The 17,699-nt window shown below is 40.5% G+C and overlaps 1 protein-coding gene across 2 annotated transcripts; it reads left to right on the forward strand.

Annotated features, from left to right (window-relative positions):
• The first annotated feature begins 111 nt into the window (after positions 1-111).
• Positions 112-16,100, forward strand: LOC133221625 (melanotransferrin-like). 2 transcript variants are annotated; one of them, XM_061370647.1, is made up of 19 exons: positions 112-137; positions 827-971; positions 2,608-2,744; positions 5,194-5,357; positions 6,241-6,340; positions 7,379-7,555; positions 8,034-8,196; positions 8,303-8,367; positions 9,049-9,206; positions 10,366-10,552; positions 10,713-10,861; positions 11,071-11,161; positions 11,465-11,533; positions 11,824-12,006; positions 12,286-12,442; positions 13,158-13,240; positions 13,673-13,857; positions 14,177-14,363; positions 15,116-16,100. In XM_061370647.1, exons 3-19 carry the CDS (start codon positions 2,693-2,695, stop codon positions 15,163-15,165), a joined length of 2,220 nt encoding a protein of 739 aa, XP_061226631.1. In that variant the 5' UTR covers positions 112-137; positions 827-971; positions 2,608-2,692; the 3' UTR covers positions 15,166-16,100. The 2 variants fall into 2 exon arrangements, with proteins under 2 accessions (XP_061226631.1, XP_061226630.1); XM_061370646.1 differs by lacking the exon at positions 112-137 and having other exon boundaries at positions 425-971.
• The last annotated feature ends 1,599 nt before the right edge of the window (positions 16,101-17,699 follow it).

The raw sequence follows: 17,699 nt of genomic DNA on the forward strand, positions 1-17,699 counted from the left end.
AGGAGGGAGGGGCGGGGCCAGTGCGGCTGAGGGGAGAGTGGGGCGGGGCGGGGCGGGTGCGGTGTGAGGGGATGGTGGTGAGGGGATGGTGGTGTGAGGGGTGTGAGGAGAGGCCGTTACCTGAGGGCAATATGTGTGTAGGGACGGGACCATTCCTCAGGACAGATACGGAATGGGGACACGGGTACGAGGCTGTACTCGAGGCTGGTGAGGGTTCTCTGGGGGACAGGGCCGGCCCTGAGAAGGCTGAGAGCCACTGAGGGGTATAGTTTGGGGTTAGGGTGATCCCTGAGGATCTGTGGTGTGGGCACAAGGCTGCTCCACAAAGGTGGTGTGTATGGTATCAGGATAAAGCTGCTGCCCGAAGGGAGGTATGGTTAGAGGAGAGGACTGCTTCTTGGGGAGCTTAGGATGAATCAGTTGGGGTTCAGCATTGCTGTTAAGGGGCAAGTAAGTCCTTGACCACAGATGTGGGAGCAAGAAGGATGTCAGGGCAGAAATTATGTGGATGGGTGGCACACTTGACACAGGACAAACACAGTGCTGTTCCTGCAAGTCAGATGTCCCACAGGGTAGTGCAGTAACATCTGTTCCTACTCTGGTGTCCCTTACCTGGATCCTGGTAGCACAGGGGGGAATTCATAGAGATTATCTGGTTTCCACCCTCTCAGATGCATCCCCTAGATACATGCATGAATGCTGCATTGCTGGGAAGAGGCTGATTACCATTTTCTGATGCTGCTATCACCCTATGGGGGTAGTTTCAAAGGTTGAATCAGTAGGAAAAGAATTCCAGAGTCCTGCTGCTGTGTTTCCACATCCTCAGCGCTTCAGGACATGATCCTCTCAGCAGACCTGATTAGGTTTGTGATTAATGCCTGTTTGTTTTCCTGATGGGCCTAAATGAAGTCTACAACACCTTCGTGTCATTCTGGCTTTAACATCACCACAGACAGCAGCACAGCAACTGTGTAAGTACCTTAAACATATACAGGAAACCTTTTGGTTTTAAATTTGTAACATCTGAGCAGAGATCCAGATGCAGCCCTCATGCAATAGTAGTATTAGCTAGCTGAGTTGTTGGGAGGCACATATACCGTGTACATAATGGTAGGATTGGCAGGAAGTAAAACCACAAAGAAGGTGGGATTTGATCCTGTTAGGTGCTTTGCTACAAGCATTGCAAGAATCATTAGCTTTGATGTCTAACTGCACCCTGCTAGTGGGCCTGACGGACAAGTTTCCCCAGAAGTGATTCAGAAATGATTCAGAGGTTAAGGTGTAGTTAAATGAAACATATTTGTTTATAGTGATTAATGGTCTGTCCCAATCTCATCTTTTTCCCTAGAATTAAAAGTAAATATGTGGACCTTTAACTATTTTTAAATTACTTTTATAATGTGTTTTGTTCTTACATTTGTTGTACTGTTTTTAACATCTGAGAGTGTGAAAAATTATATAGACTGTGCTTACTGAGGAATAAAACATACTTCCCAAAGAGTACGGAGCTGTGCTGGGCCCGTGCAGGTGAGCCAAGTCAAAGATTGGACAAATACCACAGCTGTTCTCTTAGCAAACGAGAGAATAGAGGTTTTGGGACTTGAGAACATTTGTTCAGGGAGTGAAGGAAGGAATGAGAAATGTAATTCCTGTGATTGGATTAGTGGGAAACGTAACACCTCAACAAATGTTGCAGATCCAGCAAGGGAATTTATGAAATGCAGAGATAAGCAATGGAATCCATGTACCTGAATGCGGAAGAAGCAAGTGGGGAGTAAGGACTCTGAATCACTAGGGGAAAAGTGCATAAAGCAACAAAAGAAATCTGGGAAAACTCTTGGCAAAAATACACGAAGCAGAGAAAGTACTAAGAAAATCTACAGAATGAAGGAAAACAAAATCTGGCAAAAGACTCTTTCTGCAGGACTCTTGGAATAGTGAATTATTTCTTGAATGGAGAGATGAAGCCACATTAGCAATATTTTATGCATCATATATCTATATATATTTTTTGTGTTTCTTTTTCCCTGCTGTGGAATTAATGATGTTAATCATGGCTGCTGTAGTTAAGAAGTAATACCCCAGGTTAAGTGTTAGAAAACAGGGAAATAAGCCTGTTTGGATGAGACTGCTGTGCTAAAATGGAATGAGGAAAGTTGAAAGTCAGCAGTGGCACAGTGCTGTTCTGAATTCTTAGGGAGGCAAAGGACTACTTTTTGTTTAAAATAACTCAGATAAACCGTTATCAGGTGAAAAGGTAAGAAGGACCTTTCAGTGTTCTGTAGAGTGATATGTTCAGTAGTTTGGACAATTCACTCAGCTTTAGAAATCTTTTTCTGTAAGATAGATGTCTTACCTATCTCCCAAAGGCATTTTAGTGAGTTTTGAAAGAGGAGGATCACAGTTTAGTTCAAAAGCAGAGGCTTACATTTCTTCCTGTGCCTGTTTATAACAAAGCAGAAAATGCATGGTTATTTTCTATCTGTGAATAGGAACAGGACATTGTCTCTTTCTCTTTTGCATACAAGGATATGCCACCCTCTGGCTTTTTTTCTTAAATCGTAGTTTATTCTTGTTGATGCCTAAAACCCCTTTGCTATCTTCCAGAAGCTTTGGTCATCACTGTGGAATTCCTGGTATGAGGAGACAGAGCTCAGGGTAGAGAGAGGATCCTTGCTGAACTTCTGTAATCATGAAGACAGTGATTTTGATTGTCTTAATCATCTTCACTTTGCTGTCTTCAGGTAAGACTGATGCAGAGGGGGAAAATGAAACCTCTGGATGGGTTACCAGGAAGCAGACTCTAATATTTGCTTTGATTTTCTTCTGTGCTAAGAAGTTGCAGCTAGAACTGTGCCTGTGATTTCCATTTGCCTGTATTTTTCCTGTTTGATCATTGGCAGATGGTGACCCAGTTAGTTTTGAAGCAGCTTGATACACTAGTTTCTTAGTAATTCAGTGAAGGTTTGTTTCCTTTGAATAGCTGAGATCTGCGTACTTATTAATGCTGTCAAATTGAATCAGTGCATTTCAAGCTTCTCCCCTCTAAAACCACAATGGGTTCTTTTTGCAGTAGTGCTGAATTAATGTCAAAGCAAGTGGAGTACTAATGTCTGATGCTATGCTCAAAGAAATAAAAACGTCCATGTTTTAATTGTAAGAATTATTTATTCCAGGAAATATTTTTGTTTAATATTAATAGATTGACAGGGATCCAAACCCTTAAACATCTGGAAATGGCAATGTTAGAGATGTTGTAGTGTTTTCTATGCATTTGGTCGTATCTGTCACTACATAGTATAAATGTCTCTCAAGTTACATAACTGCATGCTATTTTAATATATAATAATCACTTTTTTCCTTAAATGTATAGCATCTCCTTGAGATGTTATGATGATACATTTCAGAGTAGGCATTTAACAGGAAAAATACAAAATAAGTCATACTACATCCAATATAGCATAATCAGTGCCTAAAGCAAAGGAGGAAATTTTGTTGACATGCCTGGACTCCCTGAAGATGTAGCTTTATAGTCAGTTTAAACCTACCAAACCCCCAGTTCCTCCTGGAAAAGGAGGTTTCAGCATCTCCTCCACTTCTAATTGTATCTTCCTTCTGCTGGCACCATTTTTTTTTCATTGGTTACTTAGTATTCAGCTGGAAAAAGATCTGACAACTGAATAGTGCAGTTCTGCTGCAGTTCTGCAGTGTTCTTGTGCATCTCTTTGGCATCCAGAAATGATAATTCTCACTAACTTCCTCTTTGGAAGAGGTGAGATTTTGAGGATTTTGTTGTTCGTGTTTACCCAGTTCTCCGTTCAACACAGTACATGGTTCTTCACTGTCAATAACCAAATTGTCCCTAATTTGTGTCTTTCATAGTGGGTGTTGTCATGGACGATAAACCTCTCTGTCTTGAGGGGAATCCAGCAAATTTCTTGTCATTGATGAGGAAACACTTAGATAATACATTGTGTAACAGCAGAAGTTCCAGTCACAGAACTGCCATCGTAATTTTAAATAACCCCAGATCTTCACCTCCTGCTTGAGGGGTTTGATTTACTCTATTATAAAGCAGCACCCAATTGAGAATTGCTTTCAGCTTAAAATTTTTGTACTTCTCCTTTGGTCTAAGGTTTTCTGCCCCTGGAGCTCTGATGTGGATCTTGCTGTTTAAAATCAGGTAGTATTTGTCTGGAAAGAAAATGGGAAGGAAATGCTTAACAAAGCATAGCCCTCAGTGGGAAATGCTGTTCTAACAAAGTTCAAACTATGTAGCTCAGTGCTACGAGACACCTGGGACTTGGAACATCAGATACTGTCTGGTGAAAAAACAACAGTCCCCTCTCTGAAGACTACATTCAACAACGCTAAGGCAGCTTGATTCCCTATCAACATCCTCCCTACATATTTCTTGTTCTTTTGGAGGCTTAGTTCTGAATCTCTAGAACTTTGTAACAGAAATACTAAGATTGGTATGGATAAATTATGCATGGGAATATGTGTGTGTGAAAGCACCAGAGGAAACAGCAGAGCAAAGGTTAAAAGAATGGCGTGTATTGATAACCAAGAACACAGTGCTTATAAACAGGGAATGCATAGTTTTCATCAAGATTAGAAGGTCTCTGCTCTGATAAAGTCAAGCCACAGTTGACTTGTCAGGAGAAAAACTGCAGTCTGATAACACAAAGATGGTAACAAGGTTACCCTGCATCATAAGTGTCCTTTCTCTTCTTGCCATCCCGATGGGAAAACAGACCATAGCCTTAAAGATGTCCTTGTCTTTGTTTCCTCCTTTTGGATGGCAACCTTGCCTAAAATTCATGGAGCACGAAGCAAGGAAGATTCTGAGGTTAAAGATCATGCCATAATAATTGTTGATTCTTGAAAAATCTACCTGAAAATTAGTTTGTTGCTGACAACAAAGTGACATAGTAAAGATTCAACAGCAAACATTCATTGTCCTCCATGTTGGGCAAAAGTGATCTTGATTACACTGCTTAGGTATCTTTCTTGGGTGCCTGTATGTGGAAATGTGAGTGAGCAGAATCAACTTACTTGTGAAATTAGGTAAAATAAAATAACCTCCCTGTTCCATAAGGTCTTAAACTTAGTGGGTTTGGGTGTTTTTTTTTTAATTTATTTTTTTCCTACTAAATCCTGTAAATCTTGACTCATTTTTTGATCTTACAGGGAAGAAATTCCGATGGTGCACCCTTTCTGACCTAGAGCAGAGGAAGTGTGCTGAACTGTCTAAAGCACTCATGGCTGTGGTGCCCCTTGCTGCTGCCAATTCATTTGCCAGGATTTCTTGCATCAGAGCCCACAACACATATGACTGCATTGATAAAATCAGGGTGAGTTCAGAGAGATTTTTAAAACTGATTTTAGGTCCAAATCCTCTTTTGAAGAAGTAACCCATGGGGGAATAAAATGATACTGAAATGATGGTATTGCATATATGACAAAGTACTCAGAAGTAGCTTGAGAGGCAAGAATTAAAACCCATGAGTATTCTACTAGATGTACTCTTTACCCCGGCTCACGCCCTTGCAATCACCAGGAAATATGTAAAATGCTGCTTGGACATAGATGGACAAAATGAAACTACTAAATTAAAACTTGCTGAGAGCATTATCCTTGCTTGTAGCTTTTGGTCCTACTGTAACTATAATGAATATTTTTCTCTTCTCTTTCTTCCCTGCTATTTTTAGCACCTCATCAGTCTTTTCTAAAGTAAAGAGCAAAGCCATTTTTGTATAAAGTTCTTTAATTTGAATCAAATTATACATTAATTTGAATCAAATTAGACATTAATTTGAATCAAATTAGACATTAAATTTGAATCCAATTAGGAATTAATTTGAATCCAATTAGGAATTAATTGGAATCAAATTAGGTAGGAGGACTCTGAGAAGTATTTGGGGTCTTGGGGGAGCAGTAGAAGGAAACAGGGGTTACCTTTTTCTTCAATTGGCATCAGAATTGTGGTTTTGAATTGGAAAACTCAGAGGTGAGAAAGGATGTTACTGGAAGTGAACTAGAATTGTTTTAAAGCAACAGCCTTCACTGTTAGCATTTCACCATGCTTAGTGGCATGGATTCAATTAAAAACCAAGCAAATACTTGGAAAAATCTCTGGTTACTACTTCTCAGGCAGAAAATCTGCTCTTGGAGCTGCTGTTTGTATCTCTGTATGCACAGAGGTATTATTTTGAGTGTTTTGCTGGTTTTTTTAAGGTGAATAAAGCAGATGCTGCCTCCTTGGATGCTGGAGATGTTTACTCTGCTGTAAAGCTCTATGGTTTGACAGTTGTGGCAAAGGAAATTTATGACCAAGGTAGGTTCATAAAGCTAAAGAATAAGTTGTATTTGGCTAACAAATTGCTGTAAGTGAAAAGCTAAGTTCAAGAATTCGTGAAAAAAAGTCTATATATTTCATTAACTTTATAGGAGTATGGAGGTGACTAACAACTGTTGCTAAAATACTTAGTGATGGTTAGTAAAATATCAGTGGTACTTTCTATACAGTAGCCTTTCTGCCTAGGTAGGCTACTATCTAGGTACTGGTATTGTCACAGATTGTATCTACCTCTGCTTGCAGCACTAGTGTATACCCAAGCTCTACATCTTGCAAGGAATAAGAAAGCCTTTGTCCATCTCTGTCAGTTCTTATACCATGCTCTAAAGTAGTTTAACCAAGCATTTACTAATTTTCTTTAAGAGATTAGCTTTTCTCACTATTTAATTCTCTCCACACCCTAAAGAGACAAAAATATAAGGTGGAAAATCTTGTTATGGTAAGATTCCTCTTCATTCCTGGCAGACCTTAACAGTGTCTGCAATGATTTGTAAGGCAGAAATAAGTAACTTGGAGCCAAAATCAAACATGGAGTAGAAAATACTTCTAAGACATGAATCTGAGAAGGAAGCCACATTAGGAAGAGACTAATAAGGGGACACTATGAGAACAGAAGTGAATTTTGTTTTGTCTGAATAATTGTGAGATCATAGTGGAATTGATATGTGCTGAGGATAAGACATAGGAGTTCTTTCCATTACCATATGTAAACAGTGTGATGCAAGTGTTCAAAAGCGTTGAGAAGCAATTGCATAGGATGATGGAGTGGGATCATCTTGTAAGCCTTTTACACCAGGTTTTTACGTTCTTTGCACATCACTTGCATTGCTCAGTTTGACAAAGTGCCGTGTAGCCAGTAGGTGATAAATTTCTTGGCATGAGTACCTATGTTTCATATACCTGAGGCTGGTTTTTTTCCTTAGCCAAGTTCACAGAAGGAGTGGAAGTCCAGTACACAGATGGAAGCTGCAGAACTGGGATTTACTTATTTCTGTTGCATATTTTGTTTTATTCCAGGAAATTGCGTGTTTGCTGTGGCCATTGCCAAACGAGGAACTCTGGACATCCGGAGGCTACGAGGTGTGCGCAGCTGCCACAATGGAGCCAGGTGGACATCCGGCTGGAATATTCCACTTGGCTTTCTTCTTGCAAGCAACGATCTTTCCTGGGATGAGGCACAACCTCTGAGTCAAGGTGGGTGGTAGGAGCCATAGGGTTATGTCTCTGCTCTCAGAAAAAGCAAGTGAGTTGCAAGCAGATGTGGAATGAACTCAACTATGTGGAAATTGCTGGGCTTTGTGGGTGAGGTATCCTATTGGAGTGTTTTTGATACTGGCTCTTAGTTCTCTTCAGAACTTTTCTAGTGATCTCAAAGCAGCAGAATTGTTACCAAACCGGGAAATCTTTGCATTCTGTATGCAACAGGGAACAAACCTTTCCAATATCCAACCAGTACAAAGATGGTTTTAAACAAGAAAAAGCTGATCGCATTTTCCAGTAAATGTTTCAAATTTGAAGTTCAGACAATGAAGCTGTATTTGCTGATTTATTTATTTAGTTTATTTATTAATTCACTGTAGTCCTAGTTATGTCCATGATATGTTTGGCTGCTTTTCCTTCTTCTGTTTTTCCTGTTTGACTTTTTTTCATCTCCCCTCCCCGACATCTGCAGTAGTCAGTGAATATTTCAATGCAAGTTGCATCCCTGGGGTTGGTGTTGCTGCTCCTCAACTGTGTGCTCTCTGCCAAGGACAAAAATCCTATATCAGAGACAAGAACCACTTCTGTGAGACGAGCGGTAATGAACCATTTTATGACTCTGAAGGAGCCTTCAGGTGAGCTCTGTGACACTGGTCCTGAATTTACCTTTAAGGCAAAAGAATCTGTGAGGGAGGAAAAAACAGATGGCATATTGATAGGGTGGCATTTTTCTCCCTGCAGGTGTTTGAAGAATGGAGTGGCAGATGTTGCCTTTTTAGATCATCTAACAATTATGAGTGCTACAGGTAATCTTAAAAATTCAGATTCATTTTAACTTCTGACTGTAGTCTTTCCTGAGTTGGGGGAATAAGCCTGAATTTCCTGAGTGGGGAATATGCCTGGATTTTTGTTGTTTCCAGGGAAAATTCAATCCCTACAACCAGTTCAGTGTGTTTCTTGGCTCTCCACTTAAGTCAGAAGGAAACAGAAGAGGGAAGAGTAAGTGAGCAGTAATTGCTCACAAGAGTTTCTCAGGGTGGGAGCAGACAGATGCTTTTATACAGGTGGTTTTCTTAGCCTGAAGTGTCTGACACAGCTGTCAGTATTTGCATTACCTGAGTTATAAGATTCCTTTTAAAATTCAGTGTATTTTGTTGTTGGAATGTACTGTTCCTGTTTACCTTGTTTGTATTTTAAATGTGGTCGAGGTCTGTACTGACATTTTTGAAGGTAGCTTTAGTATTTGCAGGTAAGGATTTTTAAACAAATGTATGTACAGGGGTACAGCTAAAGAGTAATTCTGAATATCTTTGGCTGAGGTCCCTCTCTTTCTTAAGAGAAGACCATATCAGACAGCCTTCCCAAGCTGTGTGCTGCCTACATAGCCTTTGAGCAACCTCCTCTGAAAAATGTTCTGCCTTCCATCTCTGTGCCTGCTGCCAAGTCACATCTCATTTCATAGATTCATGAGTGTTCTCTTGTTTCAGAGTCAGAGCAACAAGAATATGAACTCCTATGCCCTGATGGGACTACAGCTGAGCTGACTGAGTACAGCACTTGTAACTTGGGCAAGGGGCCTGGACGTGGCATCATCACCCGCCACAACTTCCAGAAGATCACCCATAAATTTCTCACCATGATCCAAGTGAGTGGATATTATGAGCTGTGTATCTCCAGAGACAGGTTTTTCTTCCATCTTTGTGTAGAGGCAGTTTGCCTTTTCTTCTTCAGAAATGTGTAGTTAGTGTGAACGAAACACTAAAAATCAATTGTTCTGGGGAGGGATCCTGCACTGGCTTCTGGCAGAAGGTTTTACTTTTCTCTAAAATGTTCTCTAGAAGGTTGGGAATAAAAAAGTAAAGTAAGGATGCTATAACACCCAAAGTGAAAAATGGGTAATTATGTTCATCCTGCCCTGCAACTTGAGTAAATTCTTATATAGCTGCATAGGTTCAGGCAGGGTTCATCTTTATTCCTCTCTTTTTTCTCAGCTTATAAATAGTATCTGTTACCTTGGCATCCAGAAATCTGATGCTGAACCTGAAATGCATATTTAAATGCAAATTTAAAGAATTTATGGAGCCATCTGGCCCTCGAAATAGTCCAGTAGTGTCCTGGTTTTGACTGGGATGGAGTTAATTTTCTTCTTAATAGCTGGTCCAATGCTGTGCTTTGACTTTAGTATGCGAATAATGTTGATAACACAGTGATGTTTTAGCTGTTGCTGAGCAGTGCTTACTCTAAATCAATGACTTTTCAGTTTCCCATGCTCTGTCAGTGAGCAGATGCAACAAGAAGCTGGGAGGGAGCACAGCCAGAACAGCAGATCCAAGCTAGCCAAAGGTGTATTCCACACCAAAGAACATCACATTCGGTATATAAATTAGGGGGAACTGGCCAGGAGCCACAGATCACTGCTTGGGGATGGGCTGGGAATCAGTCAGCAGTTGGTGAGCAGTTGTGTTGTGTATCATTTGTCTTTCTTGGGTTTTATTCCTCTCTCTTTATTTCTTTTTATTCCTTATTTCGATTATTAAACTGTTCTTATCTCATCTCATGGGTTTTACGTTTTTCCGATTTGTATTCCCCATCCCACTGGGGGAAAATGAGTGAGTGGCTGTGTGGTACTTTGTTGCCAGCTGGGGTTAAATCGTGACAAATAAACAGTGAATAATGTAACCCAGTGTGCTTTTTCTCTGAGTGCTATGTTACAAACCATTGCTGTGAAGGGACCAAAGGATGGGGCTGACTGTTACTAAAAGGATGAGCAGATTTGTTGCAATTAAGTGTTATTCTTGTTCTAGCGCCTCTTTGGGCGAAAAGGAAAGGAAAGAGCCAGGTTTGAACTCTTCACTTCAGCACCCTTTGGGGGAAAGAACCTGCTGTTCCAGGATGCCACTCAGCACCTACAGCTTCTTGAGGAGCAGCTGGAGATTGCCTATGTCCTTGGTCTGGACTATGTATCTCTCCTTAAGGGACTAGGACATGAAGGTGAGAAGTCTTCCAGAGATCCGTAGTTAAGGAAAGGGAAGAAAAAGTTCACCTTCCAAGTTACTCCTCCCTTCCAGGCACAAGTGCATAGGCCTAAATGTCCCCTTAACATAGGTGCACAGGTGACATGGTATCACTGTGCTCCTTTCTTCTAATTCAGGCAGCTTTTTGGACAACAGCATTGTGCGCTGGTGCTGCATCAGTGATGCTGAGCTTCACAAATGTGAGGAGTGGGCACTGAGCATCAAATCTGACCCATTGGTCTGTGTCCAAGCAACTTCCACGACCAAATGCATTGAAATGATCAAGGTAGGAGACTCCCTCTAGTCAGAGTATATGATAAGGCTGCAGAGACTGCATGTGTCCTTGCATGAGCTGAACAAGAGGAAAACCAGCTTGCACTGTAGAGGAGCTAGTGGGAATGAGAGAGAATTTCCAGCCAGTGGGGAAGTCCAGCTGCTTGGTTACACAATTCCTGCAAATCCTGTTTTTGTTATTTTCTATAATGCTGTTGGCAGAGTAGTGAGGCTGATGCAGTCACTCTGGATGCAACACATGTCTACATTGCAGGAAAGTGTGGATTGGTGCCTGTAGCTGCAGAATGTTATGGTAAGTTCTCATGTGACCTTAGCAGAAATGGAGGGAATAAAAAAAAATACCATTAAAAATATAGTTACATTTGTACAGTTTGTGATGGAAGCAGGAATTAATATATATGTTCAAATACTTTTCCCAGCTCTTTCACTAACTTGCTCTGGCATTTGATATCCTGTTTGTTTACTGTGTCTCTTCTGTAAAATGGACAGAGATGCTGATATGGCTCAAGACAATTGCAAGTTTTTGATGGGTTGCTACTGATTAACAGGAATGACAGCAGTCCCAATATCCTTAGTGGTTGTCTCTCCTCTCCAGGGGGAGATTGTGCCCAGACTGCTGAGAGCATGGGGGAAATGAGGAAGCTAATTCATCTGGAGCGCAAAGGTAAAAGGACAAATTTGAGAAGGCAAATGGTTTAGATTTTCCTGATTGCCTCTAGGATTTACATAGGAAAGTATTCACATGTTGGTTTGGGAAAGAATTTGCTGTGCTTGATAGGAGCTTTGCAGGAAATGCCAGGCAGCTAGGACAAGAGCTTTGTCGTTAAGCAAAGAATGCACATCCAGTACCTTAACTGAAGATATGTGACAGCATGAGAGGGGGAAGAGGGGGGCTGTACGTGTCTGGAATACTTAATTGCCTTGATATAACTGGTTGTTGTCATTATTTTACAGCACTGCCACCTGTTTATGCTGTTGCACTAGCTAAGAAAAATGCCAAACAGATTAACATCCATAATCTTAGGGGAAGGCGATCCTGCCACAGCCACCTATATAGTCCTGGAGGATGGTTACTTCTTTCCAGATATGCATTAGGAGCTCTGGAGAATGACACTGGGAGCTGTGATATTGGCTCTGGTAAGGGCTGCTCTTGGTTATTTGTTGACTAGATCATGGGAACCTGAAGTCCAAGATCTGGGAGTAAAATGGAGACAGGGACATGAGGATTTGACCAGCAAGTGATGATTGCAGAGTCAGAAGGTATTGAAGCAGCTCTTCCTCTTATCTGACTACATGTGATGCTTTAGCTGCCTTCTTGCTAGCTGTAGGGATGGAATTCCATTCCTGTCTTTTCTTGTGCTTGAAGAGGCTTTGGAAACGCCTTGCCTTAATCTCACCTCAATTTTCTTAACTCAGTTTACCAGAACTACTTTTGGAAGGGCTGCATGCCAGGAGCAGATGGAAACCTGTGCAAGGTGTGCATTGGAGATGGTGAGGTTGAAGGGGCTCGAGTATCTAGCAGATGTGCTGCAAGTCACAACGAACGTTACTATGGCAATATGGGAGCACTCAGGTAAGCTTTTTGTCAGTCAGAAGTGCAGAGCAATAGCCAGAACTGGCTTATTATTTTGCTGATGGTTTTCTTTGGAGCCTTTTTTGTTAACCAGCTAGTTGTATAAACTTTTGCTAGCATGTATTTTACTTTGATTGCAGTTGCTATGGGATGTTCATCTGAATGGTAATTTAAAGCAGTCATGAAAACACCTTAAGAGCAAGACAGTGCTTCCAAACATGTAAGGCTCAGAGTATTGGTACTGACTTGTTAAAGAAAATGGATGAATGATAGAAGGTCAGAGAGCAGAGGTGATCTGGTAAGAAGCAATGGAAGGTACAGAAGGTAATTAAATAAATGGGAGATAACAAAATAGCTGAAAACAGGCCAAGAAGAATATTAAAGGTGAAAGCACTCTTATAAAACATATGTAATGCATTTAGTTGAATTACATTCTCTTTCCTGACTAGGTGCAGGTGATGCTGCATAGACATTTTGCCACGTCTTTGACTTGGGAGTTTCTTTAAGGGATGGAAGGGATTGTCTTAGCAAACATGTGAATACTGTCCACTAAGATCTATAATGATATCACTAACTTGTTCCATATAACAACCAAGTAATTACAGATGAGAGGGATGCTCCAGCTACTCATGGTTTAGCTTCAGAAGACTGTCCAAATGTCAGCCATAGTGTAGTGGCTGTCTCCAATAACTTCTTGGGTTTTTTTCCTCACTAGGTGCCTAGTCGGCAATCCCAGTGGAAGAAGCTTCGGAGATGTAGCTTTCCTGGAACATTCTAACCTCCTCCAGAACATAAAGAGTGAGATGCAGATGTTCTCTTTTCCTTGAGAATGTTCATTAGTGCCAGTTACTTCCCACATACTCAACCATCACTCATGAGGATCAGCTTATATAGATTTAATCTAGGTCCACGAAGTTGTGTTTGTGACTGGAAAATTGAAGAACATTCCTGCATGTAGGTCTTCTAGTAAAGCTCAAAATTTAGATAGCTTTCACTTTTGGAGAGGAAAGAGGAAGAACCATTGAGTGCAAAGAGCAATGTGTGGTGGTGGGGTAATATCCTTGGGGACTGCACTAATTTTTTTAAAGCTCAAAGCTTTAAAAAGCAAACATTTTTTTCTCACCAGATCTTGGGACCAATCTCTCAATTTTAAACATTTTGCATGAGATTCACCCTATCTTCTACTTTCATTTTTAAAAAGGATTTACTTTCATTTCATCTTCTTTTCAGATCTGGATATTTCTGGTTGGGCAAAGGGCTATACCCCTATTGACTTTGAACTCTTGTGTCCAGATGGAACGCGTGCTGCAGTCACAGAATGGGCAGGCTGTAACCTTGGCCCCATTCCCCCCAGCACAGTCATGACTCGACCGGTCACTGTCACTAAAATCTATGACTTTCTAATGAAATCCCAGGTGAGACAGGTAACTGGGAAAAAGTTAGCATGTTATCACTTGTTATGTACAACTGCTGAAAACCCTTTCAAGATCAAATGCTTTTATATCCTAAATTCATGAAGTGTCTTCAGATTCAATATGAATTAAGAATGTATGTAAGAGATTGAGAGAATAATTATGTGGATTCTCTAAAGGGGCACTTCGGCAGCAGTTGCCATTCCCCAGTGGTTATACTTTTGCTGAGAAATAGGGTGCAGCAAAACTGCGTCTTTTTGTACACCAGCTGAACCTTGCTATTTGTGATCCAAGCTGTGGAACTTATTTCTTTTCTCTTTAGGAATCTCTGGGAAGCAAATTGAATTCTGAATTCCAACTCTTTCAATCATGGAAGTATGGTGAAAGTGATCTGCTTTTCAAAGACACTACTCAGTACCTCATTCATGCCAGTCACATGAGCTATCAGGAAATTCTTGGAGTGCCTTTCTTTCAGCTGGCAGAATCAGTGTTTAACTGTACACCTGCAGGTAAAATCAAGTTCTTAGTTTTGAGTTAGAGACAAATGCAAAGCAGGAAGTCTTCTGTGCATAGCTATTGTCCTTTTGGTTAGACCAAATGGAGAAGTATGTTCTACATAATCTTGTTAGTAACAATTTTCCAAGGAGTACTGTGTTTGGAGCTTCTTTAGAGCCTCTTACAACTCCTGTCCAAAAGCACTAAAACTGGAGCTCTGAAAGAACAGAGTAACTAATATATATTGAAGATGAGGTTACTGAAATAGGACTGGTTTATTCCCACTCTGAAATTTTTCCCTTCAGTTGCAAAGATCAGTTCTGGGAAAAGGGAATACAGTGTTCATTTGGATATGCTAAACTTGGGGAAAAGATAAGAAATTTTATATTCAATTCTTGAATTAATCTCAAAATAACTGAATTGCCTTTTTTAAAAAGCACACTAGAGAATGCAAGATCAAAACCTTTACAAACTTAAGGGATGGCTTTTTCATTATTTTCCACTGAAAGCTGTATAAAACATGCACTTAGCTATCACTAAAACTGTCCATGAGCCAGTATCAAGCTGTTCTGATACCTGAAAATCTGCACTGAAGTAAATGAAGATTATACAGTTAGTGAGACTTCTGTGAGTCTAAGTTAAAAAACTTAAATTCAAAGGGGAATTTTACCTCTGTTCTGCTGATTTAGTGAACATTATTTGAAGAATTTGTTCTTTTTAAAAGCTGCTAGCGTCTTTAAGTGCATACTTTCTTACTGGTTTGTAGGCATCTTAGACTTCTGCAAACAGGATATCTGTGCATCTACATTGAACTGACAGTTAATAAGAGGCTTTGCGAGGCACATACATCATCATCATTGAAAACAAGGAAAGCTGAAGTCCAACCTATCCAAAGCGATCAGCAAGGAGCAGCAGAGGCCAGTCTGCATAACCTGCACAGAACTAGCATCAGCAATCCTGTACAGCTACTAAGGAGAAATCAGCACTTTTGTGGAAATAGCAGGGCCAATACCATGGACTAAAATACAGACTGTCAGGAGTGGCACAGGTTAGTTGGTAGCAGTTTCCCTTGCTTATCTTATAAACTGACATTTTGGTAGTTGCAGCACTGTCTTCTTCCATCCATGGTTTGGTTGCAGCTAGATAGTCCTTGCTGAGTACCCATATATGCTATAGGTTGTATATGTAATTGCTATCAGAAGTAGTCTTTTCTGCTTTTAACTGGGAAGAATATATTTGCTTTTTTAACCAAGGATTTATACCAGTAAATCAAAATATTTTTCTCTCACAAATTAAGCAGAATTAATCCAGCAGAACTGGATGCTTGCAGCCTTCAGATGAAGGAAAACAATGGCTATTCATCCTTGTCAGTATCTCCAACCATTACTATTGTAGTACTTTAGCACTTTGAATCTATGATTCAAGTGTCAAAACATGGTATCTGAATTAAACAACATGGGTTTTACAAGCAGAAACTGCCTGAACATTATATAAAGCCTTTTGAACAGAATGTATCATATATTCATTTTGCTTGTTGTTGGATAAAGATTTAGAGTGTATGGCTTTTCATAGGCAGGGCTTATTTCATCGCAAGAGCCTTCTGGTCCCATGCACATGAACTAGGTAAGGTTGAGATTTTTTTATTAAAAGGGAGAGGGGAGAAATCCTTCACCCCAAACTTTCCAGTCCTTTTTACATCTATTGCAGTTGTATTAACCTCAGCTAGTAATAAATGGGATACAAATAGTGAAGACAGGCCAGCTGCAATGAAGACTGTATCTGCCATATAAAGCAAAAAAACATAACCTCCCCCTACCAAAACCAGCAGTGCAAGGCAGCAGTACTCAGTTGTAAAATACACTGTCAAGCATACCTGTTTTTAAAGTTTGTTCCATGCTTAGCTTCTTTCCTGCTGTTTGACTTAAAGTCACCCCTCTCCTCCCCCTTTTCAATTCCTGAGAAAGAAAAACTTTGCATTGTGACCAGCAGCAAGGGTTTAGCTTCAGTGCCTCTTAGCTGAGCCTGTTCTCTCACTCATCCCGTTTTTGACATTGACTAATCAAACAACAGAGAGAGGATACAAGGCCAAACTTGTCTGCCTTTCAGAGAAAAAGGAGAGAGAGCTACATGGTGAAAAAAGCAAATCCCAGTATAGTAACAGCAAAATCCTCATAATGTGTTGCAGCCAGCAAGCTGTAACCCTGAAGCAGCAGAACAGGACGATGCTTGTTTAGGTCTCTGAGCTGCTCCCTTCCTTTCTTTACTGGAGCTTACATGCCATCTGCGGGAGCCACGTAATACTGCACCTCAGCCAGAGAAGGGAGTTCGGGGAACAGTGGAGAAGCGCAACTGCCCACCTTAGTTTTGCCAAGTGCAGCATGAAGCTAAATAGCAGCAAATTGAAGGAGCTGGGTTATACATAGAATTTATGGGTTAGCAGGACAGGGATGTTGTTTTCTGTTGTTTTCATTATAGATGCTTAATAGACCTTTTTGGTGTTCTTATGCTTCAGCTTTGGTTTAAAAGCATCAGCCTGATGCATTGCACACCCTGTAGTGCATGAACCACTAGCCTGCTCCAGCCTTGAATTTGCTCTGCACCTAGCAGGATCTGTCTGTGCTCTCTTAATACCTTAAGAAAGTGACGGATGCTCCCTCAGAGCTAGAATCATGCCTAAACTCCACCAGGTATATTTCTGTTCCCGTTGAAGTGTGGGTATGGATGAGGCAATACTAGAATTGCTGCTCCATGGCCTCACAAACAGCCCACCCAGTTACTTAACAGTGTTTAACCTTTGTGAAGATCTGACCTCTTCTTCTCACGTATGCAAGACAGATATATCATGCATATTTACTGATACAAGCCTAAACAAGGCCTTAAAAATCCTGAAAGGTTCTCAAAAATTTATTCCATAAATTAAAAACACACACAAAAGAAACAGTAGAATTTTAGATTCACACAATATTGAACAAAAGCAAAATGCCAAGAGCACGATGAAGGCTAATGGCACATGTGTACAAATTCTCATTGAGCTATTTAACTTGATAGCATCATACAGACTTTTAATCCACAGTTACCATCCATATTCTAGAAGAGCACCTGGAACATAACATACCAAAGGCCCACCTCAAATGAAATACTATAAATGAGACCTGCTTGCAGAAAATCATATTCAGCAAGCATCAGAACGCAAACGTATGCAGCCACAAGGGTAGCCAGGCAAATGATGCAACATCCATTAAGTAGCCTCAGCTGCTCCAGTTATAGCATGATGAAAATAAGATGATTTTTTTTTTTTGTGAAAAGTGATCTTTCTACCTCCCATAACTGGCACATTTAGCAAAGAGCTG

The sequence above is a fragment of the Neopsephotus bourkii genome, unplaced genomic scaffold (genome assembly GCF_033783945.1).
Source record: "Neopsephotus bourkii isolate Nb327-2 ecotype Australia unplaced genomic scaffold, CSIRO-AGI_Nbou_v1 NB_1542, whole genome shotgun sequence".
Lineage (NCBI taxonomy): Eukaryota > Metazoa > Chordata > Aves > Psittaciformes > Psittacidae > Neopsephotus > Neopsephotus bourkii.